Source organism: Triturus cristatus, chromosome 8, assembly GCF_964204655.1.
Source record: "Triturus cristatus chromosome 8, aTriCri1.1, whole genome shotgun sequence".
NCBI lineage: Eukaryota > Metazoa > Chordata > Amphibia > Caudata > Salamandridae > Triturus > Triturus cristatus.
Genome location: NC_140591.1, coordinates 1,193,943,497 through 1,193,961,206, shown reverse-complemented (window position 1 = coordinate 1,193,961,206; position 17,710 = coordinate 1,193,943,497). Strand labels below are relative to the sequence as shown.

Below are 17,710 nucleotides of genomic sequence, written 5' to 3'. Positions count from 1 at the left end.
ACGTCTCAACACGCGGTGAATCAGTTCATCTCGGCGCTCTCTGAGGTGAGCATACAGCAGGATTGATAATTGTTACATCGGAGTGATACTTTCAAAAGCAAGGAATTACATCCCCTGAAATGCCCGTTCAGCACGATTCTTGCACCTCGAAGACATCTCTCCCTTATTTTATCCGCAATGAACTATATTTGATTTAGTGCTGGGGCCTGTTCTCTGTCTGGTGTGACAAATTCGGCTATTTTGTCCGCGTGGGAGGCAATTGTGCGCCAGGATCAAACTGTGGCTCTGTAATGACGTGAGGGATGGGTCGGAATCCTTCCCGACGAGAAACAGCACCGCCTCGGCCGTCGCTGGCGTCACTTCTCATGGTTGGTTGGCGTGCCGTACTTTTTCAAAACTGAATTTATGTGGGATCATTGAATCAAAGAGGGTAGTGTGGGTGCGAGCATGAGGGGCATTTTATATCATGAAATAAAGCACCGCAGACTATTTCGGAAAAGTCATTCGCTAGACGAGTGAGAGATGCAGGAAAACATGTTCAAGTTATTGAATTCATGTTTCATAGTGGTTGCCAGCGGCGAAAGGCATTCACCTATATATATTTTAAAATTATTGACCAAAAGATCATGCCCATTTTTTTTAATTAGCTTTGAGTTCACTATTCAGAATTGCATATTTACATGGTTTAAAAAAGCAGAGGTTATAGGCCAGATAAAGTATTCGCCTGGTCGTATTGCAGGACAAAATGTCAGTTTTAGCGATCAAGCAAACCTTTTTTCCATGCCGGATTTAGCAATCTAGCATAGTGCGAAGAAACCATCACCAAGCAGTGATATAAATCTTCCTTCACTTATACAGGAGAACGGATCCATTCGGTAAATGCTTGAGAAAATCGACAAATGCAGAGAGGTGCGTGTTTTGAAGCGACAGCAGACCCTTATGTTCGCCTTTGCATTCACAAAGTAGCAGTTGTCTTCCGACTTCTGTCACCACAATAACAAACGAGCATCTGCAAATCAATTAGGTTTCACCTTTAAAAAGTGTTTGCCAATATATGGGTTTTTAAAGCATTTTTATTTTACTTTAGCGTTCTGAAAAGATCATCAGCCATGATGGGATGGTAGAGTAAAACAGTCAAAATGCATGTCATGATGCATGCACGCGCACTGAGCCCACCTTGGAGTGGTTGAAAAGCATACCAAGATGGTCATAATGGGGCATATCAACAACAACCGGCGATAATATCTCTAAGCGCACTTAGCGCTAGGATAATTATCGCTGGCTAGCGTGATTTTTTATCGCTGAGATAGCGTGCTATTAGCAACGCTTATCTCAATAGCGATAAAAATTCTCACGCTAACAGGCTAACGTGAGATTATCACTGGAAACCCAGCGATAATCACACGTTACCTTGTTGATAGGGACAGGCAAACTTAGCCATGATATCCTCCTTCCATAGGATATCATGGCTAAGTCTGAAAAATACCAGAGGTAAAAAAGCAGCGTTAACCGCGGTTAGCGCTGCTTTTTTTGTCTCTAACAGGGTTAGCGACATTCTTGATAATAGGAGAAATGTCGCTTAGCGACATTTCTCCTATTATTTTACTCTGGAACGCCCCCTTTGCATCTCATTAGAGATGCAAGGGAAAGCGTAGAGTAAAAGGGTGCTAACATGCAAATTTGCATGTTAGCACCCTGTTGTTGATAGGGCGCTAGTTTTATCTCTGCTTTTTTGGCTTTTAAAGCCAAAAAAGCAGAGATAAAGCCCTTGTTGATATGCCCCATTGTCCTCGCATGTGTCCACATGCATTGCGCTGCATGTGCACGCTTGCTCGCAAATGGCAACCATCTTGGAATTGCTTTTAACCATTCTACGACTGGCGCTGCATGCTATCATGCATTGTGACGCTTGCGAATGCATAAGTCATGACACACTGTGGCCATTTTGCCTATTTTACTTTACTGCCCCAACCTGACTGATGGTCAATTTACAAGTGTAAAAATAACAAAATGTATGTGTATTTATATGCTGTGTGATGATAATAGCTCTCACAAGACAGCAAAACCTGTCTATAGGTGCAAATTAAAAACTGGTTGAACGTGAAAGGTAGATTTTTGCTTGCGGATGTAAATTCATGCTCTATTGTAATGGTACTCTAGAAAGTATCAAGTCATAGTTCGAGTAAAAATATTCAAATTGTTCTCGTCTACATACAAGTATAAGCAATGTACTACATGAAGTTGCATATGACAGTGGAATGTGATGATACATGACTTCTGCTGCTGATGTAATGGTGCTCTAGAAAGTATCAAGTCATAGTTCGAGTAAAAATATTCAAAGTGTTCTCATCTATATACAAGCATGAGCAATATACTACATGAAGCTGCGTATGACAGTGGAATGTGATGATTCCTGCCTTCTGCTGCTGATGATGGTAAGTGGGCGCAGACACAACAGTCCTTTGCGTCCATAGCTGTGTGGATTCCTGTACTAACCTAGAATAAACATTTGTTGTAGAACCATCCTTCATGTATCTGGCAAATTACGCTTTTAATTGCTCTTCATCTGTCGTGTGTGTAAATTTAGTAGTTACATTAACAGACCTAACGTCTTTCTCGGATGTTAAATAAAACCCTACTAACACTATTATAATCATTAGCACTGATAATATGAAGATTGAACACATAATTATTTTACATTTATTTCTAAGTCAACACATGTTTTGCCTGTAATCAGATAGTTTCAAACAAGGTATGCAGAAGCTCAAGAGTTCAATTGAGAGATTTTTCTAAATGTTCCGCTTACAAAGTCTTTCTTTCAAAGAGTCTCTTTTTACAAAAGTATTTCATTCAGAAATGTTTGTTTAAACAATCCTTAACCCTTCTCCCTGTTCTTCTAAACTGTTTCCTACTCTTTTACTGCAACCCCAGACCTAGGTAAATATTCTTAAAACAAAAAATAATGAATATTGTGTTTCAGTCTTTTTGTTCTTTCTCAAACAGTTCTTTGTCTTTGAAATATCTTTCAGTAATTCTCCAATGATCTTTTGTCAAAACAACTTTATCCAACAAGTCCTTAGTGTGATTTCATGGAGGTTCAAACAGCTTACTTTTCATATCACACAATTCATTCAATGGAACATTAAGTACCTTGTTTATGTCGTATGTCCATTCAGGTGCAGAATATCTTCAACAATGTGCTCTTGCTCTGTTTGATCTCCTCAGTCTCTGTTGATCTTCCTCTATGTCACTTCTACCGCCCAACTATGTCTCCTCGGTGATTGTCGGTGGGATTAGATCAACTGACACACCAGCTCTTAATCTCCTTTGATTACTGTTTCGTGACCATTCAACTTTAGGGGGGACTCATCTTGTTTCAGTGCTTATTCCGTCACCCAGATCATCTACGCATACCAATGCTGTTTCAGTAGCTTTCCAGTTGCAGCTCCTGCAGGTAGAAGTGGGGAAGCGAGGCGTGGGGCGCAGGGGGGAAAGTCGACAGATGACAGAATAGGGAAAATTAAATAAAGAAATAAGTCCTATTCCATCATCTGCCGACTTCCCCTGTCGGGTGGAAGATGCAAAGTGCGCAGGACTGTTTGGCTGGCCTGAGAGAGCCGGCCAAGCAGTGATGCACACTTGGACTGGGAATCCCACTCCTCTGCTGTAACCCCAGCCCCACCCTGCCCTAACCCAGTCCGTAGTGAAAAATAAAATGACAATAGCCAGGTTATTATCATTTTATTTTTCCGCTGCACTGCTCCTAAAGCAGTGGGGGAAGCTCCTCCGCCTTAGCGGAGGAGCCACCACTGGGAATAACAATATTGTTGATTTTCCAAATGTCCTGCACTAGTCCGTATTTCCCATTGGGCTGCTGTAAAGCCATGATCGGAGAGTTACATGGTCTTTCAACCAATTCTCTCAAAATCCCATTGCTCAGCATGTCTTCAATTAGTGTGACTTTGGCTGGTTCTATACCTTTGTGGTGATGACGAAGAGACAAAGAAAGTATTAAGAGAAGTTTAATCCTCATAAATATGTTCCCAGCAGCGGAGGCGGTCACCAACTTGGACGGTTGCCATAGTCCGACTGCCTAAGTGTTTCCACTATGAACATTCCAGAAAGGAATATATCGAACAGAACATAGAATGCAAGGCTCGTGGCAGTGGCATAACGAAAGTTGAAGAGCCCCCCCTGCAAGGTACACAGAGGGGACCCCACTTCAGATTTAATCCGGAGCACTCTGGTGTGAGTACAGTGCTGAGGGGGCCCCCTGCAGCTCGGGGGCCCCTCACACTGCTTGGTATGCGGGGGCCTTTGTTACGACCCTGGCTCGTGCAGATGAAACACACCTTGAGAATAAGGCAAAAACATCACATTAGAATTTTAAAAAAAGAAAAACACATTACAACAAACGTTGATTAGTTCAATATCTTTTCCTGTGAAATCCCACACTTCTGGGTTCACTGTTTCTTTTAAATCAGAGGCGTGACGACTGCAATCAGCAAAACAGGTCAGGTAGGATTGCAAATCAGCATTCAGCTTTCAGCATAAAGCTGGTAGCATTCAGCTTCATGTGTGGACTAGGGTCTGGAAACAAACTAAAAAGAAGTGGGCGAAAAGGCATTAATCTACTCTCGGAACACAAATCAATATAAACAGCTGAATGAAATGTTGCAGTTCGTTCTGCATCTTCTCTTTCCTTCAGACCGATGGGCTTACAGTCTTCTTGAGAACAATCTCGTCCTGTCCCATGTTCCTTCTCACACAGCTTATAAAGAATTCCCTTGAAGTATGAAACAATATCTTTAAACTCTGGTTATGTATGATGCCTTTTCAATTTTTAGACCTTCTTTCCCATGGATATGAGCACATTCTAACCTTTCAATGAAACAAATTCTATGTTAGGCTAAACAATAGACTTATGTGAAATGTTTGCTGCAACTACTATTATTCAGCACCACACTTCATCATTATAACATTCCCTATTCATGCATTGTATTTAGTGTGAAACAATATGAAATCATTCTATTCAATGATAAAGGGTTTCTAGCAAAACATTCCGTAAACTTTATTATGAATCAAGCACATTCTTTACTGCAATGTGGTGTGAGGCTAAGAGAGAAGAAAAAACATGTCAGAGTAAGGTCAACTATCAAGCATTTTGTGCACGTCTCAGCACATTTCGCTTTGCTGGTAAAATAATGAAGCTTGCTTTAACATTTTGAGGTCTAATACTAATGGACATAAGTAGATACTAAAAACTTTGCATATTTTATTGTTGTGTCAGTTCAAAATATTGCACGTTAATGTAGCACAAGTGTCCTTAATTAATTTAAGTTACATTTAATAGAGGGCTTTATCAGGGGCGTTCCATGTGTGTGAAAAACACTCAGATTTGACACCAAGCTCAAGCCAAATAGACTGTCAGTCTAACACCTTGATTAAGCAGTCACTGACTTGGAGAAGTATTTTAATGTCTCCAAACATTTGACACATTGCACATGTGCTGCACTGTACAGCACACAGACAATGTGAGAAACGTTTTAGAATTTGTGCAGACATAGGATTGTGCACTTGAATGGTATGCTTCAAGTACACATCTTATGCTAGATATCATGCTCACGAGTCTGCACCGGGTTTCAACAGTAGTCCAATGTACTAGGCCGTCAGTTTGTGGGCCTGCCGAGGAAATGGCAGCAGTAGTGGGACCATATACTACATATACATACAGCTATGAGCTGCTTTCTTCCTCTTGCGCATGATAGTGCAACGACTTTGGTTGCTGCGCTGAGTTGCTTTAAAAACTGACAAATATGTGCCAAAGTTTTTGCCCAAGTCCACGGAAAACGTCTGACAAGCATTGATACAACCCACATTATTGAATTGTTAAGGGGGCATCCAAAATGATAAGAAGTGAAACAATAAATATGTTAAAGAAAATCTGAGCACATGACAATTTAAAATCTAAAAGTGTTTATTGAAAAGATATATATGTCTCAGTGAATCACAGAAAAAAGGTGACAAGGGGATCCCATACCATAAGCTGCACAATCAAAAACAAGGCATAGATTTATAGATTTTCATACATATAGCTCCAATGGAGATAATGTGATGAGACTGAAAGAAAAGAGTTACATAAGTGCAGTATCTAAAGTTATTAAAAAGCGTCCATACGACCTTCAAACAGATACAGAAATGTAAACTGTCAGTCAACAGAAATTGGGGTTTACACATCATAGATGTAGAAAACGATACCACAATGGACATCAAGATTTTTCATCACGGGATATTACCTAATTTTGCACGCATCTAGCAAAATGCTAATGGTTGGAGCCGGCATCTTTAGTTTTGTGGTTTGGCTGTTCCTTTACTCTTTAGAATGGAACACATTTTTATTACAGATATGCCTTTTTTAAGGGGAACAACCTTTACAACGAAACTTTGACAACGCGTGCAGTTACATCGCGGATTTTACAACGAACGCGATGTAACCACGCGATGCCATTACAACGCAAGTCTTTATATCGACTTGCGCTAGATGGCGTGCTAACATTACAAATAGTGTAGTTTACTATCCCAACACCTTCCCTACTGTTAAGTGGACTGGAGTTGGAATAGTAAATTACGCTTTTCTAATGTTAGCATGCCATCTAGCGCAAGTCGATGTAAAGACTTGTGTTGTAATGGCATCGCGTGGTTACATCGGTTCGTTGTAAAAACCGCAATGTAACTGCACGCGTTGTAAACACACGCGTTGTTACGTCATACATTCCTTTTTTAAAGTTTGTAAGGATGCACATCTGTGGGTGCTGCACCACACTATTGGGTGATAAGGACCCTTTGTAACTGTCTTCACAGTGTACGTAATCGCTATTTCCACACCTGAATTGATCCCATGAGATTGTCATGTTAGTCCTGAAGAACCCACTAAAGTATGTTAGGGTGAAATGTGTTGACAGTGGTCTATGATGTTCTTTTGTGGTTTTATTGCTTTATCCAGACATGCCAATAATAAATTCTTTTTGGTTGTATATGTCTGGCATATTTAAGGGACCCTTGACCATCTGGTAGGTCGCTCCCCCCCGCTGCAGCTCCGCCTGCACCCCCGCTGTCGCTGTTCGCTGCTGCCGCCGCCGGTGAATTCGAGGCCCTCCTCTACCCGCAGGCTTCCACATGCGCCTCATCCCTGGTGGCCAGTGGTGGCCTTTAGGTTCGTTTTCATTGTTTCCATTTGCTGCCTGTTGCCTTGTTCCTGCATCTATCTGTGCCCCCTGCCCCCCGCTCATCGCTCTGCTCTGTGCCCCTTGTATTCTGTATTTTGATCGCCGCTTTGCTCTCTGCCCCCCGCTCGCCGCTCTGCTTTGTGCCCCTTGTATTTTTTATTCTGATCGCCGCTTTGCTCTGTGCCCGTTTGTATTTTGTACACCTCTCGCTCCTCTGTGCCCCACCGGGTCGCGCCGGTCTCCCGTCCTCCGTCCCCGCCACTGCCTTCCCTGCGGCCCTGCCCCCTCCGCGTCCATTCCCCACACCCGTCCCTTGCCTCCCGCCTCCCAGCTGCTCCTCCCACCCCACCTCCCCATATATGGCGGCCGCTGCGCGGTGAGGAGAGCGACCCTTGACCTTCTGGTAGGTAGCCCTCTCCGCTGCAGCTCCACCTGCACCCCCGCTATCGCTGTTCGCTGCTGCCGCCGCCGGTGAATTCGAGACCCTCCTCCACCCGCAGGCTTCCACATGCGCCTCATCCCTGGTGGCCAGTGGTGGCCTTTAGGTTCATTTTCATTGTTTCCATTTGCTGCCTGTTGCCTTGTTCCTGCATCTGTCTGTGCCCCCTGCCCCCCGCTCGCCACTCTGCTCTGTGCCCCTTGTATTCTGTATTTTGTTAGCCGCTTTGCTCTGTGCCCCCGCTCGCCGCTCTGCTCTGTGCCCCTTGTACCTTTTATTCTGTATTCTGATCGCCGCTTTGCTCTGTGCCCCTTTGTATTTTGTACACCTCTCGCTCCTCTGTGCCCCGCCGGGTCGTGCCGGTCTCCTGTCCTCCGTCCCCGTCGCTGCCTCCCCTGCGGCCCTGCCCCTTCCGCGCCCATTCGCCACACCCGTCCCTTGCCTCCCGCCTCCCAGCTGCTCCTCCCTCCCCACCTCCCCATATATGGCGGCCGCTGTGCAGCCGCGCAGCAGGCGCGCAGCTGGCATGCCTAAGGCAAGCCCGTCTGCGCCCGTCCGTGCCTGGACCGCGCCCAGTGCCAGAACCCCTGGCCCCCGCACCAGCCACAAGGACCACCGCCTCAGCTACAACGCCAAGACCCTCATCGCTCTCAACCCAGGAAGAACTCACACCTGCTGCAAGGCTGCCCCGAGGCGCACCCACGGCCCCTTCACCTGCCGGAACTGAAGCTTCTCCTGCCACGAAAGCGCCAATAAACCCAACACAATGGAAGCAAACCAGCTTAGATGCATCCTGATCAACACCCGCTCCACACACAAACACGCCATCGAACTCTGGGATCTCCTCGACACCACATCACCGGACGTCGCCTTCCTGACCAAGACCTGGATGAACGAAGCCTCCTCGCCAGACATCCCCATAGCCATCCCAGACGGGTACAAGATCACCCGCAGAGACTGCACCAACAGGGCCGGAGGAGGAATCGCCATCGTCCACAAAAACACCATCAAGATCTCAACAAACAACAACGACACCCTCAGCACCGCCGAACACATGCACTTCCAGATCCACACGAACCCAAAGGCCACCCTAAGAGGCACCCTCTTCTACAGACCTCCAGGACCCCGGCCTCAATTCTACGACTCCATCGCCGACCTCATCAGCACACACGCGCTGACCTCCACTGACTACATTCTCCTCGGAGACATGAACTTTCACCTGGAGAACAACAACGACAGCAACTCCTCCACCCTGATCGCCAACCTCGGACTGAAACAGCTCGTCAGGATGCCAATCCACAGCGCTGGCCACACGCTGGATGTCATATTCTCCTCAAGCCCCCACGTCACCTTCAGCCACGCCTCCGAACTCACCTGGACAGACCACCACTGCATCCACTTCTCCTTCCGAAAACCACCCACACACCAACGCACCCTACAGACCCCCCACCGCTGCTGGGGCAAAATCACTGAAGAACAACTACAGATAAACCTCGCACTCAACCCCCCGACCAACCCGGATGAAGGTGCACTCGCCCTTGAACGCTGGATGAACGACTGCGCCAACACCGTCGCTCCACTGAAAAACCCCACCAACACAGACACCAGCAGAAGAGTCAGCTGGTTCACCCTGCAACTCCTCAACTCCAAACGCACCTGCCGGAAACTGGAAAACATATGGCACAACGACCAGACGCTAGACAGCCGCACTGCCCACAAAGACGCCATCCGCAACAACCACCACCTCATCAGGACCGCCAAAAGAACCTCCTTCACAGACCTCCTTGACAACTACGCACACAACAGCAAGGAGCTCTTCACCATCGTGAAGGAACTCTCCAACCCCAACTCCAACGACATCCCGCCATCGCAAGCCCTGTGCGACTCCCTCGCCACCTTCTTTCACCGGAAAATCACCGACATCCACGACAGCTTCAGACTCCGGACGACCCCTGCTGACCACACCGCACCGAACCCACCGCACCCCACCGCCCATGACACCCTGACAACCTGGGCCAACATGAGCATCGAGGACACAATCAAGACCATGGGAACAATCCACTCCGGATCCCTATCCGACCCTCTCTCGCACCACATCTTCAACAAAGCCAGCAAGTCCATCGCTCCCCACCTGCACAAAATCATCAACCTCTCCTTCGAGACCGCCACCTTCCCTGAGAGCTGGAAGCACGCACAGCTCAACGGCCTACTGAAGAAACCCAAGGCGGACCCGAGCAACCTCAAGAACTTCCGTCCCATCTCCTTGCTTCCGTTCCCAGCAAAGGTCATCGAGAAAATAGTAAACACCCAGCTGACCGGGCACCTCGAAGACAACAACATCCTAGACCCGTCCCAATCAGGATTCCGCAGCAACCACAGCACTAAGACCGCCCTCATCGCCGCCACAGACGACATCAGGATCCTGCTGGACAACGGCGAGACGGTGGCCCTCATCCTCCTGGACCTCTCTGCCACCTTCGACACTGTCTGCCACCGCACACACTACACACACGCCTCCACGATGCAGGGATCCGTAACAAAGCCCTGGACTGGAACATCTCCTTCCTTTCCGACAGAACTCAGAGAGTCCGCCTCCCCCCGTTCCAATCCGAGGCCTCCCAAGATCATCTGTGGCATCCCTCAAGTATCCTCCCTCAGCCCGACACTGTTCAACATCTACATGGCACCTCTAGCACGCAGCGCCCGACAGCACGATCTCAACATAATCTCCTACGCCGACGACACTCAGCTGATCCTCACCCTCACAAAGGACGCCCTCACTGCCAAATCCAACCCCCACCAGGGAATGAAGGCCGTCGCTGACTGTATGGAGGACAGCCACCTCAAACTGAACAAAGACAAGATGGAAATCCTCGGATCCAACCCCTCCGCATGGGACGACTCCTGGTGGCCCACATCACTGGGGACCAAACAAGTCAACGCAGTCTCCTCCACCTGTTTCAACACCCTCCGCATGCTCCGCAAGATCTACAGGTGGATTCCGACTAACACGAGGAAAACAGTCACCCAGGCCCTAGTCAGCAGTAGACTCGACTACGGAAACGCCCTCTACGCCGGAGCCCCGTCCAAGCTCATCAGCAAACTACAGAGAGTCCAGAATGCCTCCGCACGCCTGATCCTCGACGTCCCGTGCCGCGACCACATCACCCCCCACCTGAGGAACCTGCACTGGCTCCCAGTCGACAAAATAATCTCCTTCAAGCTTCTGATCCACGCATACAAGGCACTCCACAAAACCGGCCCAGCCTATCTCAACAGTCGACTCTCCTTCTACGTACCAAACAGGAATCTACGCTTCGCTGACCACACCCTGGCCACGGTCCCACGCATCAGGAGAACCACTTCCCGGGGCAGGTCCTTCTCCCATCGTGCCGCCAAGACCTGGAACACCCTCCCCCTCGACCTGCGACAAACCGAAGACCTGCTGACTTTCAGGAGACAACTCAAGACCTGGCTCTTCGACCAGTAACAGCACCACCCCCCCACACACCCCCAGCGCTTTGAAACCCTACCGGGTATTTAGTGCGCTTTACAAATAATGTGATTGATTGATTGATTGATTAAGGTATGCGGCAGGTTCCTTTAGTGGAGAGGCATCCAGTATGCACCTCAATATGTATAGTGATGAGTTAGGCATGATCCTGAGTATAAGGCACACACACTATTCAGCACTACAGAGGCAGGGTCAGTGTTAGAAGCCAGGATAGTAACAATTAGGTTAACGGCAGAAATGGGGAGAGGATGTGGTCCGTCGGATACGCTGCCGACTTTGGTGCTGGAAACCAGAGTTCGAGCCTCGAGGTCACCTCCACAGCCTGTGATTCTGGGCAAATCACTTAATTTCCCCGTGCCTGAATGTGTAATGTAAATACGGTGCTATGTAAAGCGCTCCAATACCTTCGTGTCGAGTTCGCGCTATATAAATATGCAACAAAAAAAAAATAGGCATACCCCCGTAAACTGTTGATGATAATCACAAGTAGTCAATTGAATTAATCAGACCAGGCCCCCTTGGCGTTCCTTTTATGAGTTGCTTATTGAATCTTTTAATTGTTTTTCTATTACTTACAAATACTGGTCCTCTTATGGAAGTGTTATCTTTTACGGTGAGAATTAGTTGTATTCCTAGATGCTTACAAAATCAATCTATTTTTTGTTTATATATGTATTAGTGTGGAGACCGGAAGAACCTACTTAAAGCGCATGACTGAGCGAACGCCTAGCGGCGAAAAGCAGACAGTGGCAGGGTCTGCAGCTACCCATTTGCGGCTGTAACAATATAGGAATTAGACTGCGCTTTTTAAAACAAAAATAACCATTGAACCTGCTTTTGAATATAATTTGAATTGAACTGCTTTTAATAATTTTATAACTGCTGAGCTGAAAGGAATTGTCTTTTTTTAAAAAAGAATAAAGGAACAACACTTACAACTATTACCATTACTTGATTGTAATAACGGTTGTCACTTACGGCTGGGAGCTCTGCAAGGCAGTTGGGGCACAGTCGATTTCTCACCCCGGTCCGTCACGGTGAGTTTGTGGCGATTAAACGGAGGGCAGGGAAGTGGAGTCAAGCACTTCCGGTTTCCCGGTCTGGGCGACAGTTAGTGCTCTAGTGTGGAGACCGGAAGAACCTACTTAACGCGCATGCCTGAGTGAACGCGCAGAGGACGCGCCGCTGGCACGCCAAAGGCAAGCCCGTCTGCGGCCCCACAGGGCCTGGGGCCAGAACCCCTGCTCGATCTCAAACAATTCATGAATACTCCTCAGAACAATTACTCGTGTTATGTCCTCACATCTCAGACACATGCAAACATAGTATACTAATGGAACATGGCACACAGAATTGCTGCCACTGCTCCTATACTATGGTGATAAACTGGGAGCAGGTTAGGACCGAACAGAAACTTAATCTAATTCTGGCTAACTGCAGATCCCTTAACAAGCATAAATATGAGATTCATGATCACCTGGTAGATAGACAGCCAGATATTATGTTTCTCACTGAAACCTGGCTGAATGAGGATTCGGCACCGGAAATCCTTGGGGCCCTCCCTTTGAACTATGGGATTGCCAGACTGGATTGAAAATTGAAAAAGGGGGGGGAGGGGGGATAGCCATTATCCATAAATTAGCGATACAATGCTCCTTTGAACCAGCAGAAATCGAAGACAGCGAAGCAGGCTTTTTTACCATCAGGGTGGATAAGAGCGATGTCATCAAAGGCAATTTGATATTCAGACCACCGGGACCTAGTACCCGGTTTGCTCATAGTCTCAGGGAACAAGTAACACAACCGGCAACACAGTATTCTAGGGTCTCTGGATGTCTATACATTTTGAAGCTTAATTTCTAAAAATACTGAATGGATTTACATAAACACACTTTCTGGGTAAAGATATAGGGGCAGATTTATAAACCCTGTGCGTCACTTTTGCGCCGCCGTTGCGTCACTTTTGTGACGCAGCGGCGGCGCAAAGCCAGCGCCATGCTGCGGCAGATTTACAACGTGACGCATCTAGGGAGATGCGTCACGTTGTAAAGCGTGCGCCACATGTGGGCGTATCTGCACAGGGGGGGTGGGTTCCGGCGCAGGAACGCCTCCAAAAATTGGTTGAGTGAAATCTGCAAGATTTCACTCAGTCACTTTTCCGGCCATGCTGCGTCAAATCCCTGCGCCTGCTTGAAGCAGGCGTAAGGATTGAAGCAGCATGTTAGGGATAGGGGCACCCCGAGCCTTCCTGGAGCTGCGTCGCGGTTGCGACGCAACTCCAGCAATGCGCAAACCTTACGCCGGCAGATGCGTCACGCATCTGCTTGTCCTTGTGCCACGATGCCCCGCATTGTAAATGCAGCTCATCTGCGGTGGCGCAAGGGCAAACTTGCGTGACGCATCTTCCCTGGCGCATCCCTGCTGATTTGCCGGGATGCACCAGGGAACATAAATCTGCCCCATAGCTTTCTGCTAAATTTGCTTTAATTCCGTTCAGCTGTTTTGACTGTAGCTGTGGTCTAAAATTCAGATGGGAAATTGCATGGAGAAAACACTTTTATGAACCTAATTTTTCTCGGCTTCTGCTTGATAAATTAACCTGAAACATTCCAGGAGGAGCTGAGGTGAATCAAACTTTTTGGGGGCAGTTTTGTGATGATTCGTGAAGCGTTGCCAAAGTTATTAGCTAACCAAAACATCCATTTTCGATTGACACCTAGTTCGAACTATAGCTACACAGTGGCAACTGCCAGCATGTAATAAAAATATGAATATAGATAAAGATATAGACATAGATGTAGACATAAATACAGATATTGATTACCCAGTGGTGGTTGCCACTGGATAGTTATAGTTATAGTTAGGATTGCTTTTATTTGATGTGGTGTTTTTTGGTTTGCTAATAACTTAGGCGTTGTTTGACAAATAGTTAAAAAAAAAGCAAATTTACTTCAGCTCCTTCCTCAATGTGTTGGGGTGATTTGTCAAGTGGGGGCCGAGAAAAAATGGGGGCCCAAATGCAAATTTCACCATGCATTTTCCATAGACTTCTTTAGGCAAGGGAGCAGCAAAGACTGCTTCATGGAATTACACCAAATTTGGCAAGAAGCCAAATCTTGGTTTTAGGCCTCGATCTCAGATGAAAGATGTGCATAGTTGGGTGAGGCCCGGGACTGGCCTCTCCTTTCATACCTCTCTCTCAGATGAATGGTGTGCATAGTAGGGTGTGTGGAAGGAGTGACCTCTCCTTTTAGACTTCTCTCTCACATGATATGTGTGCATTGTGGGACTGGCCTCTCTGCTGACACCTCTCTCTGTAATGATAAGGGTGCATAGTAGTGTGTGTGTCTACTTTGAGTCCTCTTAGATGACAGTTTTGGATAGTAGGTTGTGGGGAGGGACTTACTTCTCCTTTCAGACCTCTCTCTCAGCAGATAAGGGTGCATAGTAGGGTATGTGGAGGGACTGGCCTCGCTACTGAGATCTCACTCTGTCATGATCTGTCATGATGTGTGTGCATAGTAGGGTGTCTGGAGGGGCTGGGCTCTTCTGTAAGACTTCTCTCTCAGATGACAGGTTTGCATATTATGGTGTGGGGAAGAACTAGCCTCTCTGCTGAGACCTCTCTCTGTAATGATAGATGTGCATGGTAGTGTAGGGGCAGGGACTGGGCTCTCCTATCAGACCTCTGTCTCAGATGATGGGTGTGCATAGTAGGGTGTGTGGAAGGAGTGATCTCTTCTTTTAGACCTCTCTCGCAGATGGCATGTGTGCATAGTAGAGTGTGTGGAGGGACTGGCCTCTCTGCTCAGACCTCTCTCCGTCATGATAGGTGTGCGTAGTAGGGAGTGGGGAAGGACTGGGCTCTCCTTTTGGACTGCCCATAGTATGATGTGGAGAGGAAGTGGCCTCTCAGCTGAGGCCACTCTCTGTAATGATGGGTGTGCATAGGAGGGTGTTTGGATAAGCCTTAACTCTACTCACAACATTTCTCAAACCAATGAGCATAAATAGTAGAGTCTGATAAACACCAACTCCAGTAAAATTCCTTCATACAGTAACAAGTGTTGATAGCAGGGTATTCAAACTTCACATACTCCTTCCTACTGTTCATGATGCCTCAAGAGTGTAGCGAGAGCAGAACTTTAAAAAAATGTTTTATCCTTTTAATCATCACTGCACTTTAAACACAACTCACAGAACTACAGTCAATCAATCAATCAGGTATAATAAAGCACAGCAAATCACCCATGAGCATCTCAAGGCACTGGAATGATAGCTGCCAAGGAAAAAGCAGTGAAAAATGAGGTAAAAACTGAAAAAAGCACACCAAAAAATAGAGGAGAGGAAGAAGAAAGCAGTAAAAACAAGGCAAAAGCAGGAGAGCGCACTCAGAAAAACAGGGGGAAAGGACAGGGAAAGTCATAAAAAATGATGCAACAGCAGGAAAAGCACTCAGAAAAACAGTAAAGGAAGGAGAAAGTGGTAAAAGAAATTAGGCAAAAGCAGGAGAAGCACTTGGAAAAACGGGGGAAGGAAGGAGATACCAGTAAAAAACAAGACAAAAGCAGAAAAACCACTCAGAAAAACAGGGGGAATGGACAGAGAAAGCAGTAAAAACAAGGTAAAAGCAGAAAAAGCACTCAGAAAAATGGGGAGAAAGCAGGACGCTGCAGCAGCATGGGGGAGCTAGACACTGGCTACCGATATACAAATGTGTTTAATTCATACTTCTCTCATATACTTTTAAGGCACTACACACCTCAGACCCCACCTACCCGAACAGAATACACTTCCACCAGTTCCCAGACACCTCTGCTCCATAGGACTCCTACTCTCACACAGCCCACGCATACACAGACTGAGGTCAGGAGGACAGGCATTCTATTACATCACCCCTAAAGCATGAAACAACGTCAGAGCCTCCGCCTCTCTTCCTAAATTCAGCAAGAAGCTGAAGACCACCCAACCTACTATTGGCATACACACACCTGCTCAGCACCAGAATGCCCTGGCAGGTAATAGTGTGCTTTACAAATACAGATAACATAACACAACAATTATTCCAAACATGGCACACAGTTAACATTTTACTCAGAAAACGTGCTTTTTCTTATTTCATGTAAATCTATTCAGTAGTATTTCAGAAATCAGCATTTATAAAAGTGCTCAGGGTGGGCATGAAGTGGATAACTACCAGAAAACATTTGTGATATTTGTCCCATTGGTGTCTCGTTATGCTCTGATTGGCCAATGTAAAGGAGATTGATTGATCCTGATTGGCTGACCACAACATGAACAATGTATTGTGGAAGTCATTACAAGATTCAAAAGTATTCATAAAATATAAGGGGGCAGTGTGAGCACAACCTAATCCCTAGGGGCCTGGAGGGAAGGAGTCCACTAACTATGACTTGCGCCCCCATCATGGACTGCTTATGACCTCACATTTTACTTCACTCATGACATTATGTAAGGTGGTCGTCAGTAGGTAGTTATAGTTAGGACCATGTTTCCACAGGAAAAGCGTTTTTTTCACTTCCCATATCTTTAGCCGTGCAGACCCCACTCCTGGGCTTTTTAGAAGCCCCGGGGACCACCACCTCCCTGGGGCTTTGTTTTTTGTAATGGAGGGGGCCTCACAGACCCTCCATCTGGGCTTCTAGAAGCCCTTGGGAAAACCACTTGCCCAGGGCAATGCAAACAATTTGCAGGGGGCCCCTTGGACCCACCAGACCACCACCTCTCTGGGTCCTAAAATATAGCTAATACTGGGAGGAGGGTCGCACGTCCCCCCTACCCGGGCAATATATGGCCCTGGGGACCACCACCGCCCCTGTGCCAGTCATGAATGCAGGAGGAGGAGGCAGCATGGCCTCGCACCTGAAGCATATGGCCCTAGGGACTGCCACCGCATAGTGTCGGTTCCTGCTATGTCCGTGGGTGTCCACCCTCAGGACATAGCTGTTTGCTCTGACTTGAGGGAGCTTTGACAGTTCCTGTCAAGTTAGAGCAGACATGAACTCCGCTCCCAGCAAGAAAGAGTTGTGAAAGTGCTCTCGCTTGCTGGGAGCAGAGTTTTTGTCTGTTTCCCTGCCTGCTGTCAAGTGAGCAGGGAAATAGATGGAACGATTGCTCTCACAAACATGGAGCTGCATGTTTAGCAGCTCCCTGTGTCCCTGCTGGCTCCTGCAGGAGGCAGGAAGCCAGAAAGGGACTATGTGTGCATTCAGGCTCCCCGTGGTCCCCAGCGGTGCTGAGTGGGTGCCCTGGGTGGGCCCCAGGGCACCCAGCATTTGAAAGCCTATTGAATTAAGGCCTGGCCCTGGGGATTGGGTCCCTGGGTCCAAAATTGGCCAGAGGAGGGAGCTGCACAGCCACCCTCCCCCAGTCGTTCCCAGGCCCGGGCAATTGGGTCCCCTTGGCAGTTCCGGCCCAGATGCTTTCACGAAAATGAAACCTCAAAAGTAAGCACTTACACATATAAACATAGCAAGTGCCCCCGTTGAACCTCCACTTCTGTAAAGGATA

General features: G+C 47.1%; 1 protein-coding gene across 4 annotated transcripts in view; it reads left to right on the top strand.

Moving 5' to 3' along the window:
- The first annotated feature begins 218 nt into the window (after positions 1 to 218).
- LOC146805601 (uncharacterized) overlaps positions 219 to 17,710 on the top strand; it is a 704,269-nt gene continuing 686,777 nt past the window's right edge. For all 4 annotated transcript variants that reach the window (XR_014967862.1, XR_014967861.1, XM_085622879.1 and 1 more), the window contains exon 1: positions 219 to 368. Coding sequence is in view for 2 of the 4 variants with exons in the window: in XM_085622879.1 (XP_085479005.1) it covers positions 303 to 368 (66 nt within the window). In the remaining 2 variants the exon portion in view is untranslated. The remainder of the gene's footprint in view (positions 369 to 17,710) is intronic.